Genomic DNA, 10,803 nt, shown 5'->3' on the forward strand with positions numbered 1-10,803 from the left:
GGCTAGCATCTGGGAGTCCATGGAACTGGTGGCTAGCATCTGGGAGTCCATGGAACTGGTGGCTAGCATCTGGGAGTCCATGGAACTGGTGGCTAACATCTGGGAGTCCATGGAACTGGTGGCTAACATCTGGGAGTCCATGGAGCTAGTGGCTAACATCTGGGAGTCCATGGAGCTGGTTGCTAACATCTGGGAGTCCATAGTGTTGGATGCTAGCATCTGGGAGTCCATGGTGTTGGACGCTAGCATCTGGGAGTCCATAGTGTTGGACGCTAACATATGGGTCTCCATGGTGTTAGAAGCTAACATATGGGATTCCTGGGCCATCAAGGGGTCCACTCCTACTGTTACAGAAGTCTCCCCCACTAATGTAGTAGGCAGCTCCTGTGCTACCGTATTATAGGATTCCAGCGCTGTCGTCGAGGGCACCTCCAAGGACTGCGACACGGTCATCGTTGACAGCTCCGATGTTGTCACCACAGACTGAACAGAAATCTCCAGCGCCACAGTTGCCACAGGTTGCCCAGGCAACTCTGGCGCCCCAGGCTGCCCTGGCAACTCCAGTACCCCTGTTGCCAGAGGCTGCCCTAAAAGCTCCAGTGCTCCAGCTGCCCCAGACTGCCCCGAGAACTCCAGTGCCCCAGTTGCCATAAGCTGCCCAGACAACTCTAGTGCCCCAGTTGCCACAGGCTGCCCTGACAGCTCCAGTGCCCTAGTTGCCGAAGGAAGCCCTGGCAACTCTGGCACCCCAGTCACCGAAGGCTGCCCCGGCAACTCCAGCGCTGTTGTTGCCACTGGCTGTCCTGGCAACTCCAGCACCATCGCTGCCTCAGGCTGCCCCAGCAACCCTGTTGCCGTTGTCACCTCAGGTTGCCCAGGATGTTCCATCGATGTCATTCCCACGGGCTGCTCCAACTCTGTCGTCGTCACAGGTTGTTCGGTCAACTCCACTGCTGTTACCACAGGCTGCCCAGGTAACTCTGCTGCTGCTGTCACCACAGGCAGCCCTGGTAACTCCTGTGCCATCACAGGTGGCTCTGGGACCTCCTGTGGTGGCTCCAACCCAACGGATGACGCTGGGAGTGCAGGCAATTCCTGCAGCACCTGTGGCACTGGTGTCACAGAGGGCCCCGGCAACTCAGACACTACAGTCCCAGAGGGCCCTGTTAACTCGGGCACTGGGGTAGAAGGGGGCCCTTGCAACTCTGGTACTGGGGTAGCAGAGGGCCCAGGTAACTCCAGCACTGGAGTCACAGGGGGCCCCTGCAACTCCGGCATGGAGGTCGCAGGTGGCCCCGGCAACTCCATCGCTGAGGCCACCGACGACTCCGGCAGCTCCAACGTTGTGGTCTTAGGCAGCTCCGGCAACTCCTGTGGTCTTGTCACAGATGAATCTGCAATCTCCAATGGTACATCTACAGGCTGCTCTGGAAATCTTAGCACTTCAGGTACAGATGACTCTGGAAAATCCACTGTTGATGTGCTTGGCTCACTGTGTACCTCAATAGGTGTCTCTGAAGAATCCACAAGAGTTTCTGTTGGTTCCAGTGATTTTGCAACTGGAGGCTCTTCCAAAAAGATATTTGATGGCTCTGGAGATGAACTCTCCAAAGACTTCATCTGATAATCCACTGGCATTGTTACAACTGGCTCAGATGGCTTTAGCACTAGTGTTGTAGCAGGCACTGGTGCTGTTGCAAAGGAATCCGTAATCTCTGACATGGACGGTTCTAGCATTACTGCCACAGAATGCTCTGACATTACTGATGTAGATGCAACAGACAGGTCTGCAGTTTTTATAGCTGGCTTCAGAGTTTCTAAACTGTGTGGCTCTGATACCTCCATTGCAAGTGGAGGGGGTTCTAGCACAACTGCAGAAGAATCACTGGTTTCAGGTAAGCCAAGCACTCTTAAAGGATGTTCCAGTGCCACTGCTGAAGGTTCAGAATCTAACTTTAAAAAAGAATCAGATTCTCTATCTATGTTCCCATCATGATAAGATTTAGGCTTTAACTCAGATTCTTCTGGTTGCCTTTTATCTTTTTTCTCCTTTTCTTTCTTCTTTTTCTTCTTTTTATTTTTGTGCTTTTTATGTTTCTTTGATTTTTTGGTTGGAATTTCATCATCAGGAGGATCTGTTTGTACAGATACACATCTACTTTTTCTGGAAGCCTCCTTCAAGTCTGAAATTAAGATACATAAATAAATATTGTTAAACAACTCTTCAAATTGATTTTAAAGAAATCATAAACCAAAATTTACATTCCACACTAAAACATCATAGCATGACATCTTACCGTACTCAAAAGCTATGCATTCATATTTACACAGTAATACAATTCTGATGGGCAAGAAAGTACACTGCTAACCCAAATACATGCCTCTCAGGCAGTTTGAACCTGCCAGAAGTTACAAGGGAGAGAGGTGGATAATCTCCTCCCATGTAATTAACAGCTTCTGAAAACTAGCATGACAGCTGTGAATTGATTTTGACTTGGCAACTACGAATTTTCTGAATACACTGTACATATATGCCTTAAAAATGTGTTAATAAGATACAAAACTGCTATATAAACTATTTCTCAATACCTTTTATTGAGAAATAAAATGTAGGTTAAAAAGTAATCTTAAGTTTGTTCCCTAAAACTTAAATTAGAATTACAATAACATGTATTTTACTATATTAAAATTACCCTCTGGCAAGTTATCTTTACACCTATCAATGACTATTTCATATTACTCTTAAAATTCCTAAAGGGTGAAACATACTAACTTTTTAATTTGTGTATACAAAACTACACAAAACACATACCAATAAACAATCTCTGCATATACAACTTGTAACAATTAGTCTTGAAGTTGTGCGACCTTTTTTTGACTAGGATATATGCATGCTTTGGATCCTGAATCAAATTCAACAGTCCTTCCCCAGAAAAATGGTCTAGGCCAAATTATTGACCTTTGATCTCTCATTAAGTGCTATGAAATTAGTAACAACTCACAGCTAACCCTCTAGGGTATTCAGAGGTTGCAAATTACAAGGGAGGAACTTGTCCATCTATATCTCTAGGAGTGGCTGCTAAGTCCCAACCACCTGCCTTTGTGTCGGCAGCAAAACTTCTTAACCAACAAACCACCAGAGCTCACTACAAGATGGTCTAGGCCAAATTACTGAAGCTCCTAGTGCCTTCCAGAGTTTGGAAACTGAGCCAAAGCACAAAATAAGCTGAACAAAGTCTGGTACATACTAAGCATTCAGCAAATGTGGTAGTGGTAGCTTTCATATATGTGTACTATAGTACACAAACATCTGACAAAAGTAATCAAAATAAACCTCAAAATTACCATTCCTATTTTAAAATCTTTACCCAAATATTCTTTTAAACTTACTACATTTTCTCAATGTTTACTTTTTTAAAAAAGTAAAAACAAGTTATTTTGCTAAATGAACTTATTCTTCTAAGGACAAATACAGCTTAAGAACATTATTGTTAAGAGAAGAATAACTAGTAAGATGTGTATAAATATCCAAAAAGAAAGGGGAGGAGGTAGGTAGGCAGGGCGGAGAATCACTGTCAACCATTCCCCTCAGCCCACCTACCTCCTCTCCTCCTCTCTCTTTGGACATTTATACACATCTTACTTGTGGAGGGAGTGGCGAAGGAATTAAGAAAGAACCAGAGGGGATCTGAAAACACAGGGTAGTAGCAGGCATAGATCAGCGGTAATTAACGTTATAAGGAAGAATGGTAAAAAAAAAGTTCATTATTCGGCATGAAATGTAATATAAATCAAAGACTGTATAAAACACAGTATTTTTAAAAAGTGAATTTTTGGATAAAACCTAATTGCCTTTAGCATGTGATATAACAAGAGTATTTTGTATTTGCATATTGTTAACAACTTTAGTCGGCTTGGCTCCACGGTCAACACTCTTGGTACCAGCAGGCAGGAAATAAAAAAAACATATTGCGATGCCAAAGTCGGCTGTTAGGACCTCTCCAAAGTACTGAAGAGCCTTGGTGTCACTCTGGAGACTAAGGTGCGTATGATACAGGTCATGGTCTTTGCTATCACTTGTTATGCATCAGAGAGTTGGACAATGACTAGGAAAGATAGGAGAATTGATGCCTTTAAGCTGTGGTGCTGGAGAAGAGTATTGAATGTACCATGGACTGCTAAGAAAACAAACAGATTCATCCTAGAGAGTGTTAAACCAGGCTGCTCCTTAGAGGCAAGGACTCTGGGGCTTCGTCTGACATACTTTGGACATGTTGTAAGGAGGGAGGGGTCCTTGGAGAAGGACATCAGAAGAGGGGAAGACCCTCTATGAGGTGGACTGATTCAGTGACTGGGGTAATCAGGATGGCTGTGTCAGAGGCAGTGCGATTGGCACAGTATAGAGCAGGGTTTAGGGCTGTTGTACATAGGATGGCTATAAGTCGCAACGGCACATAACAACAACAGCAATGCTAAAAGAGAATTCTTAACTCAGTTTACAATCAGTTGGGACTTAATCTAATATTAAGTATCAAATTTGATAAATTTATTTTGCGGGAAAGAGGGAAATCCAATGAGAGGTCCAGGTCATTACAGAGGGAGGGAAAATTGTTACAACATTAATCAGTTATTAATAAACAATATTTACTTTATAACACCAAATGCAAATTTAGCTATTATAAAACTTCCAGTCATAATTCTAACCACAAATGAAATACAGATTTTCAAACTATATTCTAACTCCAAAAAACTGATAAAGTTCATTTTAGTTCCAAGATGATATAAAAATCCTATTATTTTTATGCCTGATTATAAGTCCACTGCTTGTATCAATTACCTTATCTATTTTGAAAAATTCAAACATCCAAACAATGATTCCCTTTCTATTTCATTACACTTTTAAGAAGTGTAAAATAAAAAACAAAGTCTAAATTTAGGCTTTAAACAACATTCAAAGGTTTTTTAAAAAAAAAAAACCACAACTACTATAGATCTGAACAAGGCCTCTGTTGTCTTCTACATCAGTACTTATGAAGTATCAAAATAAGAATCCATACTTAAAATCCTGGCACTAAAGTACTACAAGACTGACTTAAAATAAAAGGTATATTCCACCAGTAAAACAATTAAGTGCATTAATTTTCACCTTTCAGTATAATTGCATTTCCAAAGACCGATTTAAACAAAATAAGCAATGAATGCACAAAAGTTATAGAGCTTATGAACCTTTTAAATACCCTGTAGTTTAAAAGCAACAATTTTAACATCAAAATTAAGGGGAGAAAACACTAACAAAAAGTGTTTTAGACAGTTGATTATCTCGCACTTACCAGGTTTATATCGTAGTTCGGTATCTAAAACTCCAGAAAGTACTTCTTCTATCTTTTCCACTATTTCTTCATTTGGTAGGCTCCTAGCAGAAGCAGCTGAATCACCTGCTTGGTTTCCTTCAATAGGCGTACTGGTTTCACCATTCAGCTGGCCTTCGTTCCTTCCACTTGACAAAAATTATCAAAATTCATTAATATTTTAATAGACGAATGATAAAATATTGACAGTATAATGAATAAATTAATCTTAAATCAAAGTGTCCACTTTTTTTAAATGTACTATTCCAAATAATAGTGCTGCTTTGACTCTGGACATAACTCTTGTTGTTTTCAGAAGCATGAATATAAACTTATTTTATTCTTCTAAAAATACTCCCCAAATTCTAGATTGAAGCTTTGGAATCACCTAGCTAATTCTCTCAGAGAAGAAAAATTGCCACGTCAAAAACCACTACCCAAAAAATATATGTAGTATATAAATTGATAGAAACTAAGGTCACACTAAAGCCATGCCTGTCAAAGATCAGAATATCTCAGCAATATACTAGAAGACACAAGTTATTCACAAACATACTGATTTAATAAAACTAATGTGCAGCCTCGGTTCAATTTTCAATTGATAATGGAATGCTATAAAATGTAAATTTTATATATATTTTTTTATTTTGGTGTGTAACATCAAATCAGATCTGACTGGTACAGGAGAAGAGTGTCCCTCCTTCTCCAGCAGAGCATCTGGTGTATTCAAACTGCATACCTCTGGGATTGGGAATGCTACAAAATTTAAAAATATACACACACTTTTATGAAAACAGAACCATTTATAAAAACCCTAGACTAGAACTAAAAAGATTTCTGGGTTTTTTTTTTTAGATTTCTGTTTTTTAACAGCGTCACTTAACTGTAAAAATATTTTCAATGCAAAGAGCCTAAAAATATTGATAAAAGTTTATGAATAGCTGTATTATTTCTATGTAGGCAAACAAAATACAAGAAACATGTTCCATTAAATGGTAACAATCTCAATAATCAAAAACAACAAAAGAGTGAGTATATAGATACATACTAAAGGCGCTTTAGGGTTTCTTTTCTTTTTTTTTTTTTTTAATTGTTTTTGTGTGAGTGTACCGTCAAATCAGATCTGACTGGTACAGGAGATTGTCCCTCCTTCCCGGCAGAGCATCTGGTGGATTCGAACCGTGAGCCTCTGGGATTGTAGTTGCAGCTCCTTGCCACTAGGCCACCAGAGCTCCCCTTGGGTTTCTATTACAATGATCCACAGAATTCACACGGACTAGGTTTCATACTATACATACTAACAAATCTCTATGATCATACTATTATAATTTGATTACGTGAGAAAAACAAGGCAAAGGACAAGAAACCTGTGAATGTCACAGCTTATTGAGAGATTAAGTTGCTACTATTCAATATCTGAGCATCCTATTAACTACGAATTACAACGTAATGGTTTCAGATGTTGGTAGCACTGTGGTTCAAGCACCAAACTGCTAGACAAAAAGGTCAGAGGTTGAAATCCAACTAATGTTCCATGGCAGAAAATACATGGTAACCTGCTCTTATCAAGATTACAGCCTTGGAAATTCTAAAGGGCTTGTTATTCTGTCCTATAAGATCAGTATGAGTTGTAACTGACTAGGTATCATCAGTGGGATGATTTGGCTATACATGATTTGGGTGTTATCTCCTCCTGTGCAATTAACTGCCTCTGAAAACCCACCAGAGAGTCAGCTACAGAATTGGTTCTGACTCTAGGCTACACATTACTTCTTGTATACACTTAATGCTAGCTTCATTACCTATAATATCATATCTAAAAAGGTCAGGGGAGAGTATCTGGGAAAGGAGTGGAATTCATTTAAATGCAAATAATCTAAAATTTGGTTTTGGAAGAATAACATTAGAAGGAAGTTGCATATTCCCCCAGTAAGAAATTACTTTCTTTTGTTGTATTAACACTGACTCTGAACTGATCCACAGTTGATCCTCTGGTGGGTTTCCAGCGGCACAAAACTGCACAGAAGGAGACTGCCCATTTTTTCTCCTGCAGAGAAGCTGGTGATTCAAACTTTATGTCTTTGGCCAGCAGCTCAGCTCCTTATCACTAAGTGCCTAGGACTCCTTTGGCCTTTCTAGATAGAGCACTTCATTTCATTTTTCCCAAACACCTAAAATTACATTTCTAAAGGATCCCAGCCTGGGGAAAACAAAAGCAAAAAAACTTTTAAAAATAAAAATTCACTCTTAAACAAATGCAAATCAAAATTACTAAAAAGCAATAAAAATTCCAGACAATCTAAAAATCGAACAATACATTTCGATATTAGAATTTGTGCAGCCAAGAAAAATGTTGCAAGACTAATGAGAATGCACTGTTGTTCACAAAACAGATGAGAAAAAAAATACCCCCCCAAAAAAATCAACGACAAATTACGTATCACACAAGATGCACAAAAGGAGCTCTGATGGCCTACAGTTTCTGAAAAACTTATTAAGGATTAGCCATGAGTTGATTCTGACTCAGTGGCACAATATAACATATATGAACAGGAAGACTAAAAATTTAACTGGGAGAGGGGAGTTCTTGTTCTCTGAATTTTAGCCTACATTTCTGCATTTAAAACCGGTGTTTTTTTAAATCGTTCTATACCAAGCAAACACTATATATTACATACAACTACCAGAAAGTTATCAGCTAAATTCCACTTTACTAGTATATCATACAATTTCTTTTTAAAAAATGGAATATATTTCTTACTTGGAAATATAATATTCCATGTAAAACTAAGCCGTTTGGGAAATCAGTAATATTACTCATTGCTCAAATAAGCATGTTCATTTGGTTGCTCAATTTACAACTGTGTTTCAGACAAATTTTCAAATTTTACGTACTGGTGTTGGTCTCCACCATAAAAGTGCTACTAACAAAAACATTTTCAACTGTTGCACTTCAAAAAATACCTTAAATAAAGGAAAAGTAATATGGCAAGCCCTGAACAACACAAGAACCATTTCGTTATAGATACCCCTTCCCTTTCTATATGCGCAAATCTCCTTAAGGTGTACCAGTGACAGTAGAGTGTTGGTCAAGTACGTCAAATGAGACAGGCAGCAGTGGCAAGGGGGGGGGGGGAAATCATACAAACTACAAATTTCACTTTGTTTGCAAAAATTTAAAAATTATTACGATCCCAAACTCTTCCATTACCACTCACTCCAAATGCTTTTGCCTCTCATCTAACACTGTTGCCAGGTGGAATTCACAAGGCAGTAGGGCCCAAATAATCTAATTAATGAATGCTGACTCCCAAATTATGTGAAGCTTACAAATAACAAAGCGGATTTGAGATTACCCAAGAAACGGCCGTTAGAGACCCTTTCCGGTTACCGGCACCGGCCGGCGAAATCCGCCAAAGCTGAGAGGGGGAGGGGAGACGCGGCGGCGGAGGAGGAGCCGAGGAAGGAAGTAGGCCCCGCGCCGGTGGATAACCAGGCCTACAAGTAGCTCTGGCCTAGGGGGTGATCGAGCATAAGGGATGGGCAAACCTACCGACTGTTATATATGCAAGAGTCTCAGGTTACGTGAGAAAAGGGACAAGTTCCTCGCACATATGAGAAAAGCGGATGGGGGATGGGAAGCGGAAAATGGATCCCAGGCCCAGGCGGGGCTGTAGCGGGGCCTGAGCCGAGGAACGACAGAGTTTCTGAAGAAAGGCGTCATGTGAAGCTGTATCAGGCTCCAACTCTTCTTTGAAAGCAGAAAGGCTTGGAAAAAGCTTACCTGGAAAGCTCTTGTTGGAATTCCCGAAATTTACTGACCACGAAAGACCTAAAAATCTGCTCGATGTTGGTCGCCATGGCGTCTGCTCCGTTCTCTCAACTACTCCTCGCTAGTCCTCCAGGCTCCCAGCATACCTCGGGAGGCGGCGCTGCGACCAGTTCCGTCTTTCGTCTTCTTGATTGGCTGCTGTAGGAACGCCTGTACGCGCACGCTTCTCCTTCCAACCAATGAGAGAGCGCATCTCTGCTTTCCTGTTCTGTTCCTGTGCGGATGGGGTAGAGCTGCTGACGTTTGCGTCGCGCACGATTATGTCCGCCATGTTAGTGTCTGACGCAGGCGCCATTACAGGAGAAACCAGTCTTGAAATAACTATGTCAGTTTCAGTTCTCAACAGTGTTTTTGATTTTGGGGTAGTTTTCCTTTTGGAAGGTGTCATACTTAAAGACTAAGTACTCGAAATCAACTACAGTGAAGAAAGGGAGTAAAAACTGACAGTATGTTTTGATACAGGGCCTAAGGGGATACATGCATGTCATCAAGATGCTTCTGTGGGAGATAAGTGTAGGAAAGAAGTAGTCGGGCCTGGCTCTATTGTGTAAACAACAGAGCTTCACCTCATGTATCTCTGGGTGTATCCTATTATCTGCCTCAGTTTCTTAGCTACTTAGCCGGACATCCTGAGTGACGTGGTTTTGACATTTGACATCAGAAACCAAGCCCCTGTCACCTTGGGCAATTCATTTGGGAATCCTCATTAAGACAGCTAAACCTCAGTTAAGGATGTAGGAGCATTCCCTCCTCGGAGGTCCGAAGACTCGACAGAGACGTTACGCGGCATCTAGTGTTGCAGTGCTACATTTTAAGTATACAGTGCTAGGTGGCTTTGGTGGCTCTTACGGGGCGAGGAGCCATGGCGGGAAAAGGATGCTCCCGAGAGATTAACTGGCCCTGAAAACCCACTGGAGGGGCTTGGATCTGCCTTACTCCAGGGTGCACAACAACAAGGGGGCGGAGAAGAGGGAGACGGGATCCACACAGGACCTCCTCGCCCTCCACGGCCCTATATAACAGACCAATGAGGGCGCTCGGGCGGCCCGTGCGGGAGGAGCGGTGGGCGGTGGCATGATCAATTTCCGGTGCGCTCGGACAGGGCTGAGCGTGCGGGACGGGGCTGAGTGTGCGGCGGGGTTGGTGCGGGGCCGCCCGGAGCTGCCGAGTGGCCGGCAGGCTGGTGTGGTACGTAGTCTAATCCCCCTTCGTGTTTAGATCTTGCACATTGCTCCTTGGTTTGCTTATTTAAAGTCATGAGTTAAGCGCAATTATAGATTTGAATACAATTTTGATTTTATGAATGTGGCGGGAATAGATCGGCCACGTGCTTTATACTTGTGATTAGCTGGAGTTTGGTCATTTCTGCTGTTTACTCATGTATCTTTGCTTTGCCTTTTTTTTTTTTTTTTAAAGTAGGCCATAGAATTAAATTAATCTAACCTTTCTGCCGTATTTTCTTGTCATGCATTCTTTGCATCAGCTTATTAGGTCCATTTATTAACATTGTTTTTTGTTTTGATTATTAAGGACATCCTTTGAAGTAAATTTATCTGTATATCTGGTCTCGTTTATATAATTTTAAATATAAGGCAACTGAAGTCTAATAAATTTGTTACTGAT

The 10,803-nt window shown here is 41.3% G+C and overlaps 1 protein-coding gene across 2 annotated transcripts in view; it reads right to left on the reverse strand.

Annotated features, from left to right (window-relative positions):
• SON (SON DNA binding protein) overlaps window positions 1-9,258 on the reverse strand; it is a 31,722-nt gene extending 22,464 nt beyond the window's left edge. For both annotated transcript variants that reach the window (XM_006886748.1, XM_006886749.1), the window contains exons 1-3: window positions 9,133-9,258; window positions 5,331-5,497; window positions 27-2,183 (exon numbers count right to left, since the gene is read on the reverse strand). In XM_006886748.1, the coding sequence (XP_006886810.1) occupies window positions 27-2,183; window positions 5,331-5,497; window positions 9,133-9,209 (2,401 nt within the window). In that variant the 5' untranslated portion in view covers window positions 9,210-9,258. The remainder of the gene's footprint in view (window positions 1-26; window positions 2,184-5,330; window positions 5,498-9,132) is intronic.
• Window positions 9,259-10,803: the final 1,545 nt, after the last annotated feature.

The sequence above is a fragment of the Elephantulus edwardii genome, unplaced genomic scaffold, assembly GCF_000299155.1.
Source record: "Elephantulus edwardii isolate Elephantulus edwardi_28Jun2011 unplaced genomic scaffold, EleEdw1.0 scaffold00051, whole genome shotgun sequence".
In the NCBI taxonomy this organism is placed as follows: Eukaryota; Metazoa; Chordata; class Mammalia; order Macroscelidea; family Macroscelididae; genus Elephantulus; species Elephantulus edwardii.